This window comes from Chinchilla lanigera, unplaced genomic scaffold, assembly GCF_000276665.1.
Source record: "Chinchilla lanigera isolate Chin_1 unplaced genomic scaffold, ChiLan1.0 scaffold00040, whole genome shotgun sequence".
Lineage (NCBI taxonomy): Eukaryota > Metazoa > Chordata > Mammalia > Rodentia > Chinchillidae > Chinchilla > Chinchilla lanigera.
Genome location: NW_004955441.1, coordinates 538,407 through 561,653, shown reverse-complemented (window position 1 = coordinate 561,653; position 23,247 = coordinate 538,407). Strand labels below are relative to the sequence as shown.

Below are 23,247 nucleotides of genomic sequence, written 5' to 3'. Positions count from 1 at the left end.
AGCACTTGGGAGGCTGATCAGCAGGATTGCTGTGAGTCTGAGGCCAGCCTGAACTGCATAGTGAGACCTTGTCTCAAAAAAAACAAAAAAAAACAAGAGCGAGCGAGAGAGAAAAGAATAGAATTCAGGAACTATGCTAGGTGCAGAGGTGCATACCTGTAACCTCAGCACTCAGAAAGCTGAGGCAGGAGGAGTCTGGGGCCAGCCAAGGCTACACAAGCAAGTTCAAGTTTAAGGCCAGACTGCACTACATAGTGAGACCCTGTTGCTAAAAAAAAAAAAAAAAATCAAGGACTGTTGTTCTCAGGGATCCTTTCTGGAGAATTCACTAGACAATGAGTCTGAAACATCCAAAAATAAAAAGTAAATTTAAAAAATAATAACTATAGAGGGAAACAGCAGGAGAAGGTGGAAGTGAAGCAGTCACTTTCCCACAAAAGCTCAAGCTTGACAGTAAGGGCTGCAAGGCAAATGATACAATGAGCTGCAGGATCACCCCAACTTGTCCACCTATGACATTTGTCTTATATCATGAAAACAGAGAAACTTGCAGGATGATGGGAGAGTGATGAACAGCAGAGAAACAACCTCTTCATTTGGTGTCCAGACACTGGAATAAAAGGAGGGAAGTGGGTCCCTTGGGTCCCTGGGACCTAGAAAGGATCTGAAGCTAGAACTGAACACCATGGGGAGGGCAGAGAGAGACTTCAATGGAGAAGGTGGAAGCAAATGGTGCTTTCTCCAAGCCCTGAGTCACTGCACGTGAAAGGCAGACTGAACCTGCAGACGTGACTACTGGCAACCTCAGAGGCCTCCACAGAGAAATGCACCAGTGGAACAACGCAGTGGACACAGCACACTGCAGTAGATGGTGAGTTATTTGGGTTCAGATATAGCCCAGCAGATGGCGACTGGCTGGTAGCCATCTTGGACATGGGCCAGCTGAGCTTTGAACTCAGAGCAGCTGTGGGATCCCTCCATCTAGCAGCTCCCAGTGTCTGGGCGAGGTGGAATTGGGTTCAAGTTGGCAGGAGGTGGAGGAGCCTAGTTCAAGCCAGCAGGAGGCATATGGAATGTTGCAGGCTGAACAAATCAGTTCTAGCCTCACAGCCAGAAACTGGCCTGAACTTTAGTGGAAGTAAAGGTGCAGGCTTGCTGGGATTATGCACTACCCCACTGTAAATCTACAGCTGGCTTGCTGGGATTAATCAACATGAATCCAGGCTCTGCCCAATTTGTCTACCAGTGACAGTAGATTCAGCCCTTGACATGGACATTTTTTTCTTATTTTCTTCACCTTTTTGTTTTGTCTTCTTCATTGCTCTTATTTTATATGAGTGTGAACATTTCTTCTAGTTTTGTTATTGTTCTATTCTGGTTTTCATTCTTGTCTTCATCCTGTCTTCTTTACCAGTTTCCCAAAGTTTGCATAATCTTCCTTTGTCTTCCAGCCTTGCCTCTAATCTCTTCTTCTTTTTCTGTTTCTCTTTTTTTTCTCCCTAACCCCTTTTAAATTTTTTCCCCTAAGGATAAAATTGCCACATTGAGGACATATTTACTGTATAGAATTTTCTGATTTGTTTTAGATTTTGTTATAGAAGCACAAATATAGTTCACATGGTTAAAGGTAGCAAATTAATAGTCACCACATTTTGTTATTTTCTAGATTGTGTTTGATGCTATTGTTATTGCTAATTGTATTACTTTATCCCAGGTGACATAATTATTCTAATCAGTGTTCTTCTTGGGATGCCAAGACTGAGATTGCCTAAGGGTCATAAACAACACAAGAGGCCAGTGCCAAAGGCTAGGCCAAGTAGGCAGCAACTTATCATCAATAAACTGAAGGGGTAGGATCTTGCAAAAGATTCAAAACCCAAAAGCCAGCTACACATGGAAGAAATTTATGAGAAACAGTTATTTCCTAAGGGTTCTAAATACTAGCAATAAAGCTACTTGCCATAAACAATTTAGAAGCATCAAAATAAGAATTAAACTGAAAAAAAGAAAGGAAAAGATGAGAAGACACTTAAGAAGATACAACCCCAGACTTTCAGCTCACCAAAGACAAACCGAGGGGGCAATAAGGTGGAACAATTTGAAAGCCACCCACCTGGACACTGAAATATTAACAGCAGAAGTAACAAAGCAGTTGAATGAGGTGCTAGGAAAAAATCAAATCACAAACAATTTCTCAGATAACTATAGAGATCATGACCATAATGCAAGACTTGGTTAGTGACTCTAGAGCAGATAAGATAAAAAAAAAAATAGAGAAACTTAGCAAAATAATGGAAACCATGAGTGTCCAACATAGGAAAGAAATAGAATCCATAAAACAGATTCAAACAGATATACAGAAGATTAAATATTCCATTTAAAGCATACACAGCAGAATGGCCCAATGTGAGGATAGAATCTCAGGTACAGAAGACAAGATTGCAGTTAACAATCATAAAAAGGAAGATTTCTCAAAAATAACAAGGGACCATGAGAAACCAATCCAACAGCTGCTAGATGATGCAAAGAAGAATAACGTGAGATGATCAGTGTCAATGAAAAAGCAGGAGATAGCAAGGTGTGGTGGTGCATGCCTGTAATCCCAGCACTCAGGAGGCTGAGGCAGGAGGATCGTTGCGAGTTTGAGACCAGCCTGGGCTACAAAGTGAGTTCAAGGCCAGCCTGAACTGCATAGTAAGACCGTGCCTCAAAAAGACAAAAAGAAAAAAAAAAATACAAATGACATAAAAAACCTATTCACAAAAGTAATGGCAGAACACTTCCCAGTCATGGAAAAAGAATTTGACATAAAGTTAAGTAATGCATGTAGAGCTCCAATTAGCTATGGTAAAAAAAAAATCTACAGCAAGGCATATAATAGTTAAGATTCCAGGGTGGGGGATACAGCTCAGTGGCACAGTGCTTGCCTGGCAAGGGTGAGGTCCTGAGTTAAATTCCCAGTGCCAAAAAAAGGTCAAGATTCCAGAAATTAAACATGAGAATAAAATATTAACAGGTGTTAGAGAAAAGAAACAAATCACCTATAAAGGAAAGCCCATAAGAATCACAGCACACTTCTCAACATAAACCCTCAAGTCAAGGAGGGCTTGGAGCAAAGTATTTCATGTCTTAAAAGAAAACAACCTCCAATCCAGCTATTCTCCTTGGTATCTTCCTAAAAGAATTAAAAGCATCATACCACCACAATATATGCACACCCATGTTTATAGTGACACAGTTTGTAACAGCCCAAATGCCCATCAGCTGATGAATGGATAAAGATGATGTGTAGTTTTTCTTTTTTATACAATGGAAGTACTACTCTGCCATAGAGAAGAATAAGCCTGAGATACTTCTAGCTAAATGGATGTTCCTCGAGATGATACTCCTAAGTGAAATACATTGGAGACACCTTTAAATACCACATTGTTTCTCTGGTGTGAGAAATTAAAAGTGTAAATAAGGATTGAAATGCATAATAGATATTGAGAAATGGGAAGAAAATGTTCAAATGAGAAGGGGAACAAGGGAGAGGTGAGGAGGAGAGGGAAGAAGTGACAAGTAAAAGAATAGACAGAAAAAAATGTAAATAAGGAGCGGGGAGGGGCTGAAGGGGGGATGGAAATGGGAAAAAAGAAGTAAGATAATCATTTATGGGTACAAATTCCTCATAATGAATATCATTATGTATATCTAAAATGTACCAATTTTTTAAAAAGATAAAAACAAAACCTTATTTGATTTTTAAAAAGTGATATTGTAGAAGTGTATTCAATGACACAAGGAAACAGGTATCAACTGAAAAGAGCAAATTATAAAATTTTTTAAGGACAATCAATATTTAAGTATAACCATTAATATTTCAACAGCAGTCTTCTCTAGATGATGGGAATATAGGGTTTTAAATTATGGGAAGCTGGGATATTTTTCTGTATTTCTCTTGTCACTCCCAAGAGGAATAAAATCATGTCATAATAAAGTTTCTCCGGCAATGAAGTCCAAACTGGATTGGAAAATATGAACTTTTATACAGAAGCAAGTTGTATTATAACAACAACTTAACATATTTGGCAAGATCTACAAAATTCCAACTGTAGTTAGAAAGAAAATACATACTTGTACTTTTAATTTTTGCACCTTTTTTTTTTTGAGATAGGGCCTTGCTATGTAGTTCAGGCTGGCCTGGAACTCACTTTAGAGCCCAGGCTGGCCTCGAACTCACAGAGATCCTCCATATATATATATATATTTGTAATGTTTTCATAGTTAGGAATCACAATGACTATGGATTTTTCTTATCTGGGCAATCTACTATGCATATCAACTGTAGACTGAAGATTTAAAAAAAAATCACTCAATCTCAATTAGGTAAGTGAGACCACCTTTTAGATAGCAGACTTTTTTCTGTTTTAAAATTAAAAACCGTTTTAAATTACATACAAAGTAATACATTGAAAAACATACCAATGAGCCAAAACCTAGAGTCCAAAAATGTTCATTTCGGACTTCTAAAACTCCATCCAAGGTAGATACCTAATCAACAACATATAAGGAAGTAATCAATATTTTTCATTATGGACTTGATTTAAGCCTGTAAATGACATGCCTAAACCCTATACAAGGATACTCATGAGCTAAGAGAAATCTCTGGCACTTGAGGTACCACCACTTCCTGCTTGGTGAGTAGTGACCCAAGCTGGGTCCATCCTTCTAGAACGAGGTCATAACTGCTCAGTCTTAAACATGTCCTCTCCCACCATTCAACAATATATGACACCTCTTTTGATTTTATCAGTATGTGAGATCATTATTTTTACTGCCATCATTTCTTTCTCTGGATTTCCTCATAACAAATCTCTGAACACAGAATACTATCTGGATGACCTGTCAGGGTACTCCAACGGCAGTCAGAGTGTGCTGCACATGGGCACAGTGGCCCAGCAGGCGCATCCAGGGCCAGACTTCACTAGCTGAGACAGGTCATCAACTATGCTGGGAAAAGCGGCCTTTGTGATACTGACAACCAAGAGTTTAGAATAGTCCCAATATCTTGTTTTGTCATTAGATAACAGGTTAAAATTTGTAACAAAAAGTCTAAGTTCACAGAATATGTTCAGTGGTAAAATGTCATGTAAAAGTGAATTTTGATTTTTATCAAATCCTACATTTAAATATAGAATCAGAAAAGTCACAGTATTTATGCAGCTCACAGGCAGGCCTTTAGACCATTTTCTTCTACATTATTTTTAAAAGACAGGATGTTTAGTTTGTCTTATGCCTTCTATACTTCAAGAAAATTTGGTTTTCAAACTGAGCAACTCCTCAAATTTTTCTATTTTTGTTTCTATGTTACATCTTTTATCGTGTTATAAAGAACAAAACACCCCTAGAATAAAATTCTAGGTAGCATTTTTATTTTATTTTATTTTATTTTATTTTTTGTCGTTTTGAGACAGGGTCTTGCTATGCAGTTCAGGCTGAACTTGAGCTCACTTTGTAGCCCAGGCTGGCCTCAAACTCACAACAATCCTTCTGCCTCAGTCTCCCGAGTGCTGGGATTACAGGCGTGCGCCAGCATGCCCGGCTTTCTAGGTAGCACTGAATAAAGTATTACATGTACCACTCTTTCATTTCCTTAGCATAAATTAAAATGATTTTATTTACCATCACACCTTACCTCTCTGATAAGTTTGTCCAACTGACCAATAACATGGGGTGGTGTTGTCTGGGGAAAAAGAAAAGAAAATATGGATAGCCTAGAGAGAAACAATCTTGCAACAATGGTCCTGAAATCCCCTCAAGTGGATTTTTTTTTTTTTTTACCAAGTGGATTTTGAACCAGACATTGCTTTTGCCATGTCCCTATCATGATTTAAGGAAGGGAGGTTTCAACTGGCTCACTATAGACAACACGTTTGTTTATTGTTGTTTTTTAAATCTCACAAACAAGATTATATCTCCAGAAACAAATACAACTTAAAAGATCAACCAGCCAACCAACAAAAATCTTCAAGAAATGGCCAAAAAAGTAACATTTTGTATAGGGTGTATCACTATGCAATTATCACTTTCTCGTTATTAATTCTTTTGGAAATGAAGCTACTGTTCCTAGCTAGGTTTTAGAAAAGGCACCAGGGTAAGAGACCAAAGGAAGAACAGTGCTTACATACATTTCCTGCCCTGGAAGACCACCTCTTTTTTAGAAATTTCTTTTTGGTACCGGCAATAGAACTCATGATGTCACACTTGCCAGGTAGGTGCTGTGCCACTGAGCTAAATCTCCAGCCCCTACATTTTTGGTTTTTTGAGACAGGGTCTTGCTGCATATTCTAGGCTGGCCTTGATCTCACTATGTTGTCCAACTGGCCTCAAACTTGCAGGGATTCTTCTGTCTTGGCCTCTTAAGTACTAGGATTACAGGCAGGTGCCACCACACCTGGCTAGGAAAACACCTTTCTATTAAGGGGTTCATTTATACATGTTCTTACTGTTTCACTGAGTAGCAATTTATCATCTTTTATTTTAAGTCAAAAATTTAAAAGTCTCACTGATCCAGTGACACGAAATAAGAAAACAATCATAATCAGATTATACAAGAGCCAAAACACATTACTGAGGGAAAATAAGTATCTATAAATTTTAAGTAATATTGTTTTTGCTTAAAATATCATTAGAGGGAAACAAGTTTAAATTCATGATTGTATGTTACAGAAACACAGAAGAGTTTGTGGCTACTTTATTAGTCAATGGAATTCTACCTAGTTCTTACTATATGAATTTCAGACATTATTATTTGATTTCATTTCTAACAGGCCTCCAAATGCTCAGGTCTTACAATCTGGTAGAAGAAAATGTACATTTCAATTTGGTAGGAGAACAGTACTAGTGCTGATTCCATGTGGATTCCAAGACTCTTACCTGAAGCAGTACTTTGCCACTGTACACACTCATGGGATACATAGTGCCAAATGTCATCAGGGCAATGGCTATTGCAGAAGCAGTGTCTACCGCGAAGTAATTACTAAAAGGAGAAAACAATTCTAAATTTTAAATGATGTTTCATGGTCATCTTACAATTCAATCTACTGAACAATAGAATTAGTTTTCTAAAGCAGAATTTTTTTTTTTTTTAATCACACATTTGCAATACAGGTAGGAAACTGCACAAAGGAGGAAAAAATTTTTAGAAGGCCTTCTTGTGAAAGTTTGGTGGAAAAATAATAATTATGTTAATTAGTATGAAGATAGATGATGATGAAAAACTGTCAGCACTTCCCCACTATGAATGCCTCAATCTTGTCACCTAGAAGGATTTCCTTCCATTTGCCCAAGACAGACAAAAAACTTGATCTAGTAATTTCTGAGAATAATGGCACTAATTAGTGATTCTATCAATTTTCCTATAAGGAATAACTGTTTCAATAAAAACTTTAAATGTCTCCAAAATGTGACTCTCCAGGAATTTGTTACAGCAACACTGAGGCAGAACTGCAACATTTTATGAACTGCGACATTTTATCAACAGTGCAGACTCTGCTGAAGTTCTATTAACAAGACAGACCAAAGTGTCAATGGTTACAAGCTGATCTTGCACTCTTCACTTTTTGCCATTTGCTGACAAACATGAGTAAGACATAGATCCTGTCTTAGCAATAGCAGGATATACAAAAAGAGAAAGAAAGACAGAGAGAGAGAGAGAGAGAGAGAGAGAGAGAGAGAGAGAGAGAGAGACAGAGAGAAAGAAAGAGAGACAGAGAGACAGAGAGAAAGAGAGAAAGAGAGAAAGAGAAAGAAAGAAAGAAAGAAAGAAAGAAAGAAAGAAAGAAAGAAAGAAAGAAAGAAAGAGAACGAACGCACTCTGGATTTTAAAGTAAAAATCTCTAAAGGGTGTCATGGACACACAAAAGATTGAGTGACAAGGCTACTAGCATGGGGATAATCCAGAAAGGATAAGTATAAAGAGGAGGTCAGCCTTTAAGGACAGTTCAGATAAAGGCAGGAAGACATTCTAGACCCAGTGCTGTCGAACCTAGGGCATGCGTGTTACAGTGGGATGTTTGCATCAGTAAAAGCTCTAAAAGGTTCGCCATCACTGTTCTAGACAGTGAAAGCCACAGGAAAACCCTGATGCAGCAATGAAACCACAAACTGTGTACAGATGGATGGTTAATACGGTTGTTAGAGGCCTGATTCTGCTTTTAATTTTTTACCAATATGCAAAGGGGAGGGGTTTGAAACAGGAAAATATTATGTCCCAATTGGTGATTTTGAATGATCGTTTTAGGTAACAAAACAGAACTAAAGATAAGTGTGAATCAAAATTAGAATATTAGATTATTCTACTTAGGCCAAGAAATGATGATAAAAGCCTTAGTTGGGACAGCAAAATGGGAAAGGAGAGACCAAAATTCAGGAAAGACTAAATAATACTTGGTGGCCGGGCAAGGTGGTACACGCCTGTAATCCCAGCACTCAGGAGGCTGAGGCAGGAGGATGGTTATGAGTTCCAGACCAGCCTGGGCTACAAAGTGAGCTCAAGGCCAGCCTGAGCTGCATAGGGAGGCCCTGTCTCAAAAAGACCAAAATAAATATACATACATACATACATACTACTTGGTGATCAGTTAGAACTTGCATGGAGAACAATGAGAAGGGAAGAGAGAGAAGAATACGTTGGAGTTTCTCAAAAAAGTAAATACAGAATTATCATGGTCCAGCAATTCCACTACTAGGTATAAACCCTCAACAATGGAAAGCAGGGACTCAAGCAAATATTTGCACACCCAAGTTCAGAGTGTCACTATTTACAACAGCCAAAAAATGAAAACAATCTGAATGTTCATTTATACATGAATGGGTAAACTAAATATGGTATTTTCATATAATGAAATGTTATTGGCCTTAAAGAGGAAGAAAATTCTAACACACTACATAATGGATGAAACTTGTAAATATTATGCTATGTAAATAAGACCATCACAAAAAGGCAAATACTGTATGATTCTACTTATATGAGGTTCCTTAGTTGAAGTTAAGAGGCCCAGGAAGTAGAGTGGCAGTTGCCAGTGATGGTGGGTACAGTGACTGTGGGGAATTCTGGTTTAATGCATATACAGTTTCAGAGGTTCTGGACATGGATGCTGGTGATGGTTACACAAAAATGTGAATGTACTTACGCCACCGAACTGTACGCTTAAAACTGGTTAAAATTATGAACTTTACGTTATGCATCATTTTATAAAACAATATTAAAAACAAACATTGTAATAGATATGAGCATCATTCACGGAAATAGGAAATACAAGAAAAACTGTTTTGATGACACAAGAGAGTAGGTCCATCAAATCAGTCACGAACTGAAGTTATGAAGAAAAGGCATTTTAGAATTCAACAAAGATATGAGCTAGAAAGAGATTTAGGAATTCTCATAGCAGTGGTAAATCAAAATAAATAATTATATGTGATATTTAGGAGAACATGTAAAATAAGAACTTACTAAGGGCAGATTATAGTAATACTAATATAAGAATAACACTAATGAAAGACAGATTAAGGCACCAATACTTAAAAGGTAAGGAAGGCAAAGACTTGTGTCATACAATGTTTCGGTTAAAGGAGCTGTGATGTCTATTTCCTAAGAGCCTTTAATTCTTAAGAAATTGCTTGACACCTACTTCCTCTTCTCCTCCCTCTCCCAGCAATATCAGCTGCAGCTCAGATCTCTTTCTTACTGTCCTCTTCTCTGTTTCACTCAGCCGGGCAGCAGTGTAGAATCTGAATAGTTCCTAGCCTGTGTCTCAGATTATGGTAAGAAATACTTATACCCAAACTGCAGCCTCCTTAATTTTTCAGATGAAGAACCTGAGGACCAGATTTGACCAATGTTACACAGGTAACTGGCAATAATGCTAGAAGACTGAACCCAATCTTTTCTGTTGATGCCCTTAAAAGTCAGGCCCCAGGAATCAAAAACACACATAACAACAATAAAAAATACTTACTTAATTTCAATGAGCATGTAAGTAATACAAAGAGCAAATGCTCCAGCAAGATCAATCAGAACAAATGGATTCATTCGGGGAAGGAAGATGCTGCTAAGCCCTGGGATAATTCCACACAAGCTATAAAGAAACAAAGAGGGGCCATCAGAATTTACATCATAGCGATGAAAACCGTGTAAAAGATAACTTGTACTTTGGTATCAAATAATATACTTTGTTTTGAGACAGGGTCTCATTATGTATTTCAGGCTGGGCTTGAAATTGCAGGGATCCTCCTGCCTCAGACTCCTAACTTCTGGGATTACAGGTGTGCAGTGCCACCACACCTTGCCTTAATGTAGTTCTTAAAGAAAGCAAAAAGGACTTGAGAATAAGGCTCGTTCACTTACAAAAACAGGAAGAATAAGAATCTAATCTGTTCAGTTCACACAGTAACCTCAGCAATAAGTACGTCCCCACATTAGATAAATGCTTTTTAAATAATGCATATCATGAAATTCCATAACATCTTACCTCCGACTAAGATCTGCAACATGCTCTTGAAGCCAGCTCGTACTAGCAGCTTTAAGAAGAAAATATTTAAATTATCTATAATAGAAGAATTAATCACTTCTAGAAATACTTTAGTTCTTCCATTTTAAAAATAACTTTGGCAGTAACTGTGTATAGTTTCAGGAAGACTGCTATTCCTCAAACCTAGAACTTTTTTCTTTTCCACGTCCTTAAGATACTGAGTCAAAAGCAGTTCTGGGGGCCGGGGACACAGCTCAGTTGGACAGCACTTGTCTAACATGTGCAAAGCCTGGGGTTCTATCCTTAGTACTACAAAAACAAAAAACAACAAACAAGCCAGTTTCAACTACAACAGACAGCTGGTTTGAAGGGATCAATGAACTTATATCTGTCACTGCTGTTTTTTTGTGTGGTGCTGGGGAAGAACCCAGGGTCTCATGCGTTCTGGCCATGTGTTTTACCACCGAGCCACACTCCCAGCCTGAGGTTAAAGTGCTTTTTATGTTGTGAAACAGGCTTCTGAACTAGCATGTGAGAATGGGTTCTTTTCCAATTATTAACTTTCTCTGCTCTCAGTAAAGTCAGGTGGGAATCTGGATACATCCAGACACCTGCCAATGACAATCCCTGGGATAACCTCTGGGCTCAAGCATCCTCTTCTATTTATCCTAAAGTACTATATTAACTTTTTAATGTGTACCATGATGTAAAAAAAACTGGCAAGTCATATACAGAAGAATAGCAAAGCAGTTAAGAAAACATTAAGAGAGAGAGAGACAGACAGACACAGACAGAGAGACAGAGAGAACTGATGACCAGAACACTCGGCTTCAAATCACAAGTCTGCCCATAACTAGATGTGTGGCTTTGAGCAAGTGATTAAATGTCTTAGTGCCTCAGTGTAAAGTGGAGATAATAAAATTTTTACTTCATATAGTTATGGAGAGAATAATGGGTTTTTTTCTGTACTGGGAATTGAACTCAGGACCTGCGCTTGCCAGGCAGACGCTTATGCCGCTGAGCTATATCCCTGGCTTAAATGGGTTACTCTACGTATAGCAAGTTAGCACAGTAGTTGACATAGAAAGTGTTCACTACCATTTGCTACTCAAATTTCAAGTAATATATTACTTGAAAATCTTGGTATTTCTGAAAACCATTTTCAGCTAATAAAAAATACGAACTATATAACCCTATTAGAACTAAATTTGGTGATAGGTTTAAAACCTTTAAAAAAACATGGTAGTCTGGTAGCATAGCTCAGTGGTACAGTGCTTGCCTAGCATGCTTAAAGCACTGGAATTGACCCCTAAAATCATACACAGACACAAAATATTTTTAATACAATTGATAATTTCTCCTAAAGAAAAAACTAAAAACACACATAAAGAATTTGATATAAAGAGGCTAGTTATAATATTACATTTTAAAGGGAAAAACTGAAACATGTAAAAGAATGCTTTAAAATATTCACATGTCAAGTTATCATGCAAACACTCAAAAATCATTTGTTCAAAAAATATATGAGAGGCAGCTGTGTGTGGTGGCACATTCCTGTAATCCCAGCACTAGGAGGCTGAGGCAGGAGGGTTGTTGTCACAAGCTTGAGACCAGCCTGAGCTACAAAGTGAGCTCAAGGCTGGCCTGAACTGCATGGCGAGAGCCTGTCTCAAAAAAAAAAAAAAAAAAAAAAAGGCAATACAAAACATAAGGTTGATAGAACTTGGGAAAAAGGAAGAAAATGTTTAAATGGGAAGGGAACAAGGGAGAAGGAGGGGAAAGGGAAGGAAGGATTGGGATAAAAAATGGAAAGAAAACAACAGAAAAAAAGTTTTGTAAATGGAGAAGGGAAAAAGGATTAAAAGGAAGGGAGGGGAATGGGAAAAAAAGAATTAGGATATATCATGTACAGGTACAAATTTCCTATGATGAATGTGATCATTATGCATGTCAAAAGTACACCAATAAAATTTTATTTGAGTTTTCATTTTACTGGTACATTTAAGGTAGATATGACAACATTCATTATAGGGGGTTTGTTCCTGTATGTGATCGATCTTGCTTCTTCCTTTTTTCCCATTTCTCTCCCTCCCTTCAACCCCTCATGTCCTTATTTACAAAAGCTTTGTTTCCATTTTTCTCTCCTGTTCTCATATTTTTTTTTGTTTCCCTTCCTTCCTTTCCCTCTTGCCCCTCCCTTGTTTCCGTTCTCATTTGAACAATTTCTTCCCATTTCCCAATATCTATTATATATTTTGGTCCTTATTTACACTTTCAGTTTCTCACACTAGAGAAACAATGTGGTTTTTAAACTCGTGTCTAATTTATTTCACACAAGTTGCATCCTTTAGCTAGAAACGTCTCAAGCTTATCCTTCTCTACGGCAAAGCAGTATTCCATTGTGTAAAAAAAAAAAACAAAAAAACCCCACATCTTTATCCATTCATTGGCTGATTGGCATTTGGCTGTTTCCAAGATTTAGCTATTACAAACTGGTGCTATAAACATGGGTGTGCATATGTCACTGTTGTATGACGCTTTTAGTTCTTTTGGAAGGATACCAAAAAGGTGAACAGCTGGGTCAAATGAAATCTCTACTTTTAGTTTTCTCGAGGAATCGCCACAGTGCTTTCCACAGTGGTTGCACTAGTCTACACTCCCACCAACAGTGCAGAAGCATTCCTTTTCCCCATAGCCCCATCAGCATTCCTTACTTGTTGATTTCTTGATGATTGCCATTTTTGCTGGGGTGAGATGGAATCTCAGTGGTGTTTTAATTTGCATCTCTTAAATGACCAGGGATACTGAACATTTTTTCATATATTTATTTGCTGTTTCTACTTCTTCATCTGAGACTATCTATGCATTTCAGATGCCCACTTTTGGATTGGGTCTTTAAATTTGGGGGTTCTGATTTTTTTGGGTTCTTTATATATTCTAGATATTAGTCCTCTGTCTGAGGAACAGCTGGCAAGCACTTCTTCCTGCTCTGTGAGTTGTCTGTTCACTCTGTTGGTGGTTTCTTTTTTGTTATGTGAAAGATTTTAATAAGATGAGATCCCAGTTGTTGATTCTATTTTTCTCCCCAGTTGTTGATTCTTTGTGACATTTACTATGCAGTTGAGGTTTTATTCATAAAGTCTTTGTCTACATCAATATCTTCAACAGTTCTACCTATTCTATCTTCCAGCAGATTTAGTGTTTCAATTTTATCTTATTTTTTAATTAGTGTTTCAATTTTAATATGTAGATTTTTGATCCATTTGGATTTTAGTTTAGTGCATGGGAAAAGATAGGGGTCCAATTTTAATCTTTGGCATGTGGAAAGCCAGTTTTTTCAGCACCATTTATTAAAGAGGCTATCTTTTTCCACTAAATGTTTGGCACTTTGCCAAAGATAAGGTGGCTGAGTGTGTTTGGAGTTGTTTTTGATCTTTTTTTTTTTTGTTTTTTGGCTTTTTGAGACAGGGTCTCACTATGCAGTTCAGGCTGACCTTGAGCTCACTTTGTAGCCCAGGCTGGCCTTGAACTTGCAACGATCCTCCTGCCTCAGCCTCCCGAGTGCTGGGATTACAGGCATGTGCCACCACACCCAGCTTGTTTTTGAATCTTTTAATCTGTTCCACTGATCCTTGAGTCTGTTTTTTGCCATTACCATGCATATACCAATAAAATTAATTTAAATTTTTTTTTTGAGATAGAGTCTTGTTATGCAGTTCAGCCCAGCCTTGAACTCACTGTGTAGCCCAGGCTGGCCTCAAACTTAGAGCAATCCTCCTGCCTTAGTCTCCCAAGTGCTGAGATTACAGTTGTGCTACCATGTCCCACTATTAAAATTAATTTAAAAAGAAATCATATGGTTAACAAAAAAAATCCAGAAATGAAAAATTTAAATGCAAAGAATTCTAAGTATGTGAAATAATTTGTATATATGCTTTGAAAAAAAGTGAAAAGAATAAAATAGAAACGTTAACAGATGTTAACTTTGGGTATGAGATTTATCTAAAAAAAAAAAAGATTTATCTAAAAATATAATTCATCCTTGTAACACTCATAAAGTTCTTTAAACTTGGACATTTACAAAAACTTATAAAGTTTCAGAAAACTTGTAAATATGTAAATATATTTACAATATATTTTGTATCACATATAATGCAATACACAGGTTAGTCCTGTCTGGTTTTATTTTTGCAGACAAGGTCTTGCTGTGTAGTCCAGGCTGGTCTTGAATTTGTGGCGATCCTCCTGCCTCAGCCTTCCAAGTGCTGGGATTACAGGTATAAGTCACCATGCCTGACAGTCCTATTTGTTTTTAAGCAACATGTTATTCCAAAGTTTGAGCTAATGAGATTATGTTTTGTAATTCTCTGAAGACCTGAAAACCTACGGGCTAGTATTCCCTTCTTTTCAGAATATACTTTCTTGTTGATTTAAGAGTTAATAAATGAAGGAAAAACTTTTTATAAGAAATTAATAGGATTTTTAAATTAATAGTAAATAAGAAAAACATACCTTCAGAGACATAAGTGAAAGGCTTATTCCGAACAGAAAGCATCGTGAACAGGTTGAAAGAAAGAGCGACAAAAGTACCAACTAACAATCTTCCCCTAAAAAGAACAAAATTAACATAACCACTTTCATTGTTTTCTTGGTAATTTGAATAGGTCACTTCAGTATGTAGAGAGGCCAAGAGATGCTTTACTGGTTTGCTATTTCCAGAGACAGCATCTGAACTTGACATTCTGCGTATCATTTATTCCCTGTCTACTCCTGTTCCTTCATACATGGGACCAAAAAAAGGACTCTTAGCATTAACATCTTCTTACAGGTAACTGATGTTATAAATCTGAATCAATATTAATGGTATTTGGCTTATATAAGTCAGACTTTCCTGAATTAACTGATTAAGATAAGTAATGCTCATAAATTTGTTATATAAGTCAGACTTTCCTGAATTAACTGATTAAAATAAGTAATGCTCATAAATTTGTTATATAAGTCAGACTTTCCTGAATTAACTGATTAAAATAAGTAATGCTCACAAATTTGTTAAGCATGTGGGTGATATATACAATATTCTCTTCTATAGGTGCCAAGAAAGATTTGGGGGGTGAAATTTGAAGTTGTAAGACTATAGGGACCGGCTCAGCGGTTGTCTGTAAATAAGGAAGGACCTAAATTGAGATGGAAAGGCCACACTGTGACACATCCAAGGCTGGGGAACTGTTAAAGATGAAAGGGTTTTGTTTTTGCAATCGCAGGGAAATATACATCGTCACACTCTGAACTCTAATGCTGGACAAAGTAATTGTTCTAAATAATACATCAAATAATAATTGCAGTCTAACTTAAAAGCAAATTATATATTATATTAAAAATAAATCTCACGTGTGTATCTCAGGCTGCTCCAAAAAGCGTTCTGCACTAAAAGAAAAAAAATATTAATAAGTCCTATCAATTATACAACTAAAAGGCTACATTAAATACATAATTAATCTACTTTAAAGTTCACAACATTTTAAAATATTATATTCAACTATTATTAGCAGTGATGAGGCATAAGACTCACAAATTATCCTTCATATTTCATGTCAATCTTTCTCTACCAAACCTGTATCCATGGGTTTGTAACAGGTGTCAAAACATGTCTAACTGAATCTTTCCTTCTTTCATTCTCAGCTATGACTGAATTTAGTAACATCAAAAAGAGAAATAAAATAAGTGAAGAAGAAGGGAAAAAATTCTGAGAAACCAAAAGAAGTTATACTATCAAGGACTCCAGCATTTATCATCTTAATTTTTATAACCTTTCAAACCAGATGTATCGCATTGGATTTTATTATGTTTTCAAATATGTCATGGGTGGACGTTAGAATAATACACAAAAATATACCTTTCTTTTAATATAAAGAGAGCTCCCAGCTGTGCCAAGACCGTGGAGGCGAATACAGCTAGGACTTCCAATCTTTCAAATCTGAAATCAGAAAATTAATTCAATCACCACAACTTCTTTCAACTCACAGAACAGTCTCCACAGAATACATGGACAGTCATTCATTCACTCATCTAACAAACATATGTGAGGTCTATTACTGAAATGTTAGAACAAAATAGAGTTAACAGAAGAATAAAAATGAAAATTAATTTTAAAAAGAGCATCTATTTGTACAATGTATATTCCCAGGACCCACTTATGGGATGTCCTTATTTTTCTAGAAATAACTATTATCATAACAATAGCTAATACTTAATTTACCTATCTTATGTTAGAGATGGACAGCGCTTAACATATTATTTTACTTAAACCTAAAGCACTAATGAGCCAGGTGTGGTGGTGCACGCCTGTAATCCCAGCACTCGGGAGGCTGAGGCAGGAGGATCGTGTGAGTTCCAGACCAGCCTGGGCTACAAAGTGAGCTCAAGGCCAGCCTGAACTGCATAGCAAGATCTTGTCTCAAAAAAGACTTAAAAAAAAAAAAAAAAGCACTAATGAGGATGAGGATTACTTCACTTTCTTTTTTGGAAGAGATAAGAACTTGGGACACAAAGAGGAAAAGTAAATGTTCACAGTCATATGGTTAGCAAATAGAAAAATATGATTTTCAAATTCAGATACTGATTCCAGAATTCATAATTTTAATCATTTGTTCTATTGTCTCTTTTTTCTATCCACAACTGCACTTAGTTATGAGTATTCATAACTAAAACATACACTCCCTACATAATATGCTGGAGGTCAGGGCTGTTTTCTTATTCATCCTGGTTTTTCCCATTGCACATAGACTAATACTACCAGTTCTTAGGTAGACTAATACTACCAGTACTTAGCATTTGTGCTGCTGAAGCAAGCACAACTTGTGGTAAGTATACATGTTTAAAACTCCCCAAGGAAATAGTCAGGTTCAGAAAAGATAGTGATATTCACTACATGTTATAAGAGAGAGAGAATAATTTGTACAAAGGCCCTAAGGCAGGAATAAGTTAAAAAAAAATAACAAAACAGAAGATAAGTCAGTATGGTATAGAGGGTATGAGAGTGGTTAAATTGAAGAGTAGGCAGGGGCCAGCTCAGATGAATGATAAAGTTAAGGAAGTAAGTGAAGACTTCATCCTTAGTATGATGGGAAACAACTGGACGGTTCTAAAGGAAAGTGTGGAGCTGGGCGCGGTGGTGCACGCTTCTAATCTCAGCGCTTGGGAGGCTGAGGCAGGAGGATCACTGCTTGAGACCAGCCTGGGCTATAAAGTGAGCTCAAGACCAGCCTGAACTGCATAGTGAGACTCTGTCTCAAAAAGACAAAAAAAAGGAAAGTATGACAGTGAGTTAAACCCTCTGGCTGCTACATGGAGAATGGATTATTACTGGGTAAAGAGCAGAAGCATGGGGGACCAGTTAGGATGCTACACATTAGTTAAGGCAAAAAATGAAGGTAGTTTGGTCTGGTGTGACTGTAGTGGAGACAGAAATGTGGATGTGGGCTTGATGTCATTGCAGGCTGCTCTAACACATCTGATAATGGACATATGTGAGTGATGAGAGAAAGTAATCAAGGAAAATGTCTAGAAATCTTTGCTTGAGCAACTGAGTGCCGGTGATATTTAGCAACATGGGTAAAACTACAGAGGACCAGAGTTTGGGAGAAGAAACCAAGAACTCTATCGTATATTTAAGATACCAATTTAATTGTCCATGTGAAACTGTCAAGAAGATAGTTTAGAGTTTTTAAGGCTGGAAAGCTGGATTTTGGAATCATTAAATATAGCAATACTTCAAGTACATGGTTAATTCCAATGCTATCTGAGTGCTTATTACTGAATTGCTCCTGCCTTTCTGTTCATTCTAAGCAAGTGAACCAAAATGAGACCTTCCATGCCCTTACCTGAGCTTGTGCTGTATCTACAGTAACTTATCTAAGACTGATGTATGGGCTAGGTGTGTAGCTCAATGGTGGAGTGTATGCTTAGTGTATGTGAGGCCCAGCATTCAATCCCTAGCACTGCAACAAAGGACCATGTTTGCTCCAAATGCAATCAACAGCTTTTTCTCATGATCTTCTGAACTAGAGCTGGAGAGGTCAATTCTTCTCTAGGATGAAGATGAAAAGAGATGAGCTAAGGTCTTGCTGGGAGTTATTCCAGGTTGGTGGAGTGAAGGGGTTTGAGGGACTAAACTTAACATGCAGAGAAAAGCAGGACTCAGATGTAAGAAAGAGATAATAAAAAAAGAAAAGAAAGAGACTTTATCCACAGTGTTCTGGCTCCCATGCCAGGGACTAGAACTGTTTTCCCATAGCTTTGTGACATAATTATCAAAGTCCCACTATTCCTCCTAAACCATTTCAAATTTTGTTTGTCACCTGCAAACAAAAGATTTGACTTAGAGTAACAGATTTCCACATGTGGATATCTGTGCCTCAAAAAACTGGTTATTAAAGTAATAGTCTGACTCTGTCAAATGTCAGTGGCATCAGTTATGAATACCCTTATTTTGCATTAAAATTTCAGGTTGTTTTATGCCTTTATTTAAGGAAATAAAACCTAATTTTGCTTAAAAGAATATAATCTTGGTGACTGGTATGGTGGAGAAAGATAAGTGTGGCCCAAGAATTTCTTTACTGAAGTAAAAATTTTCATTTATTTTATTACCTTGAATCTGGAAGACACTATGTATTTTTTCTAATACATTATAAAAATCTCTAATATAAAAGAATATCTTCCAATGTTCTTTTTCTTTTCTTTTTAGTACTAGGACTGAAACCGGGGCATTGCAGATAATAAACAAGTACTATACCACTGAGCTACATCTTCAGCTCTTCTAATTTATTTATTTTTTTATTTTGAGAAAGGGTCTAAATCACTCTGGGTGGCCTTAAATTTGCGATTATCCTGCCTCAGCCTCTTGAACTGCTAGCTTTATTGTCATACATCACCATATCCAGCTCTAACATTCAACTTCCAATAATTTTTTTTTTTTGTGTGTGTGTGTGTGGTGCTGGAGATAGAACCCAGGGCCCTGTGCATGCAAGGCAAGAACTCTACCACTGAACCACATCCACAACCCCATCAACTTTCAATAATTTCTAAACTTTAGGCACAAGTCTCAAATTTTTCACTGCTATCACAAATCTGAAATCTTAAGATAAAAATCTATCTGCACCAAAGTAGAATATTATATCACATTTACTTTAACATCTAGGGATACACTTACATTAAAATCCTTCATACTTCCACTAAGATTCTCAAAATATTAATATAATGTGATCATTTTATGTTAACATTTCTTTATAAAACATGAGAACTGAATGCAAACATTCCACTTTAATATAATTTATGTTTTAAATGTTTGTATTTCTTTTCTAGAATCCTCTCAGAAGAGGCTTCTCTATGTTCTTTTACCATTTAATCATATGTCACTAAGCAGGCAGTATTTATTTCCCAGAAGTCCTATAGTTTGTGCTTTTTTTTTTTTTTTTCCTCCGGTACCGGGAACCAAACTCACGACCTTGCGCTTGCCAGGCAGGCGCTTTTGCCTCTGAGCTAAATCCCCAGCCCCTTTTTTGGCCTTTTTGAGACAGGGTCTTGCTATGCAGTTCAGGCTGATCTTGAGCGTACTTTGTAGCCCAGGCTGGTCTCAAACTCGCAATGATCCTCCTGCCTCAGCCTCCTGAGTGCTGGGATTACAGTCGTGCACCACCACGCCCGGCTATAGTTAGCTCTTGAATACACTATTATTCTAATAACAATAAATTAACAACAAAAAATCATTTGAACTTACCCAAATGAATAGACAGGGCTAGGTTTCCTCATCATTACCCAGTAACTTATTAAACATGTTATTAAACTGAGTAAAAAGAAAAAATTAGCATTAGAACTAGAGCTAGAAGAGAACATGCTGAGACAGTTTTCAGAATTCCTAAATTGCTGAAAGTTAACAGTCATCAGTATTACTATGAATTCTAATAACTTATAACTTAAACAGTTTTAACAGGTGAAGAAACTGCAGTTATAATCCATAATAAGTCAGCCAAATAACATCAAAACCATACTTTCTCCAAGCTTAATGGTTTCCTTAACTGAGAATAATTTTTAAAAGATACAATAATGGTAATATATTTTATCCTAGCATATACAATAAATTTTAATACTGGTCAGCTTTATTTAATTTTTGTTAAAATTTAAACTAAATATTAGTAACATCTGGACCCTTTTTCTTCAATACCAGGAAATGAACCCAGAGCCTTCATACTGAGCTATCTTGTCAACACTTTGTATTCTGCGACAGAGTCTCACTAATCACTGTTACCCAAGCTGGGTTTGAACCTGCCATCCTCCTGTCTCAGCTTCCTAGAGTCCTGGGATTCCAAACATGCACCACCACATTTGGCTGGATATTAAAAAAATACGTTAGATTTTATAAAATATGTTAATTTTCCAAGTGTAGTGGAGGTTCACTCTAACATAACTTATTATAGTATGAAGTGCAGTAACAAGTATCTATCTGTCTTATACTCACTTTAGTAGGTTTACTTACCAGATTAATGAAGACATACTTAATATAACACTCTTTTAAAAAAATTTTTAGTTTGATCAGTACATGTTTGCAGCACAAAATGATGACATTCCTGCGTGGAGTTGGCACATGTACATAACACATCTCAATTCTTTTTTCATCCTCTTCTCTTCCCCTGACCCTCCCTCTCTGTCCGTCTCTCATCTCCCTTCCCATTTACGAAAGAGCTATCTCCCTATCTCCCATTATGTATATAGACAGGGTCTTGTTATGTTGTCCAGGCTGGCCTCAACTACTGGGCTCAAGTGATGTCCTGTCTCAGCTAAAACATCAATATCTAAGTATGCATTCTGCAATCCTTATATGCAAATATGAAAGGGTCCATGGAGCAGGGAGCCAATAGGCTGTCTGCCTGGCTTACAATTCATTTCTTAGTTATTAGCTGTCCCGTCACACACACACACCCCACCTACACACTTACAGTGTTACAGTTGTACACTCTTTTTGGGTTTTTTTTTTGGGGGGGAAGGGGTACCAGAAATCAAACTGAGGACCTTGTGCTTGCCAAGAAGGCACTTATGCCACTGAGCTATATCCCTGCTTATAGTTGTATGTTCTTATTAAATGACCCTGTTTGCAAACCACAGATCACTGGCAGGCAGGCACCTGAAATACTTGACCTACACCAGGCGAACTCCTGATCTGAAAAAACCTGGAATTGGAATCAAAGTATTCCACACTCAGTTTGAGTGTTTTCTTAGACAGTAGAAATGCAAATGTGAAAGCTGCGAACAATGTGTATACGTCTATCCCTGGACTTGGAAAGAAAGGACTCTGATTTATACGGAAGAAATGTAAGAGAGCCCAAGCAAAAGACAGCCACAAATGAGAGATGGATGGATTCCTGCAGAGCTCTAGTCCTGCAGCCCAGCTAAACTTGTGTCCTCAGATTCCATGAAACACCCTTGAACAGCCCAAGACAGCTCCAATGGAAGTCTAATAGTTACAGTCCCCAAGTATACTTCATACTCACCATGACAAAGTTCTTACTGTGCTGATGTCACTTCAAATTCAAAAGCAGCAGCAAAATATAGTATTTACACAGAAGCTACACTAAAAATCTCCCTAGTCTTGAATGACTAGAAAATATTTGTATTCCTGGAATGTGCAAATGAGAATCCTCAGGGCCAGCCTGAACTATATAGTGGGATCCTCTCTCAAAAATCCAAAAATAAATTAATACATAAAAATAATAATTGTTGGCAAGGATGTAGAGAAATTCAGATCCTGATAAAAGTATTGCTGGTAAAGAAAAATGATGTAGTCACTTTGGTAAACAGTGCAGTAATTCTTCCAATGGATAGACAGAGTTATCCTACGATCCTGTAATTTCACTCCCAGACATATATGCAAGAGAAATGAAAACCTTCATCTAAACAAAAACTTATACACCAATATTCACAACAGCATTACTCATAATAGCCAAAGACTGGAAACAATCCCAAATGCCAATTAACTGATGGACAGATAAATAGAATGTGGTATAGCAGTATACTTCCACAATTAAAAAAGCTACTGACAAAAAAATTAAAAAATAAAAAAAAATAAAAAAGCTACTGACATGAGTGACAACAAAATGGTAAAAACCTTGTGCTCAGAAGACATACAGGACTGTATATTAAGCTTCCATTTACACGAAACATCCAGAACAGACAAATCTAAAGTGGAGAAAAGTAGATGAGTGATTGCCTTTAGCCAGAGATGTGAATGGAATCATTAGTGAGTAATGGCTAAATTTTTCGGTTTTTTTTTTTTGAGTGACATATTTTTGAGCTAATGAAAATGTTAAAAAATTGATCATAATGATGCATGTACACATAACTCTATGAATAATTATTGTAAGGTATGTGAATTAGATCAGTAAAGTCATTTTTCTTTTTCTTTTTCTTTTTTTTTATCTTTTTGGTCTTTTGAAACAGGGTTTCGCTATGCAGTTCAGGTTGGCCTTGAACTCACTTTGTACCCCAGACCACCCTTGCAATGATCCTCCTGCCTTAGCCTCCCAAGTGCTGGGATTATAAGTGTGTGTCACCATGCCCAAAGCCATTTTCCAAAAACACAAAACAGTACCCATTTCCCCAGCATCCTCAACACAAGCATAATCTAAATATTTTGATATTGAAGCTTTTCTTTTCTTTAGACCAGGTCTCACTCTGTAGTACA

At 37.0% G+C, this 23,247-nt stretch overlaps 1 protein-coding gene across 2 annotated transcripts in view; it reads right to left on the bottom strand.

Moving 5' to 3' along the window:
* The window catches only part of Slc30a6 (solute carrier family 30 (zinc transporter), member 6), a 39,127-nt gene that overhangs the window by 5,729 nt on the left and 10,151 nt on the right, over positions 1 to 23,247 (bottom strand). Inside the window, exons 5-13 of one of the 2 annotated variants that reach the window (XM_005390837.2) lie at positions 20,290 to 20,355; positions 16,408 to 16,488; positions 15,903 to 15,938; positions 15,027 to 15,121; positions 10,515 to 10,563; positions 10,002 to 10,121; positions 6,919 to 7,021; positions 5,678 to 5,725; positions 4,465 to 4,533 (exon numbers count right to left, since the gene is read on the bottom strand). In XM_005390837.2, coding sequence (XP_005390894.1) covers positions 4,465 to 4,533; positions 5,678 to 5,725; positions 6,919 to 7,021; positions 10,002 to 10,121; positions 10,515 to 10,563; positions 15,027 to 15,121; positions 15,903 to 15,938; positions 16,408 to 16,488; positions 20,290 to 20,355 — 667 coding nt within the window. The remainder of the gene's footprint in view (positions 1 to 4,464; positions 4,534 to 5,677; positions 5,726 to 6,918; positions 7,022 to 10,001; positions 10,122 to 10,514; positions 10,564 to 15,026; positions 15,122 to 15,902; positions 15,939 to 16,407; positions 16,489 to 20,289; positions 20,356 to 23,247) is intronic. The other variant, XM_013517595.1, reaches the window with a different exon arrangement.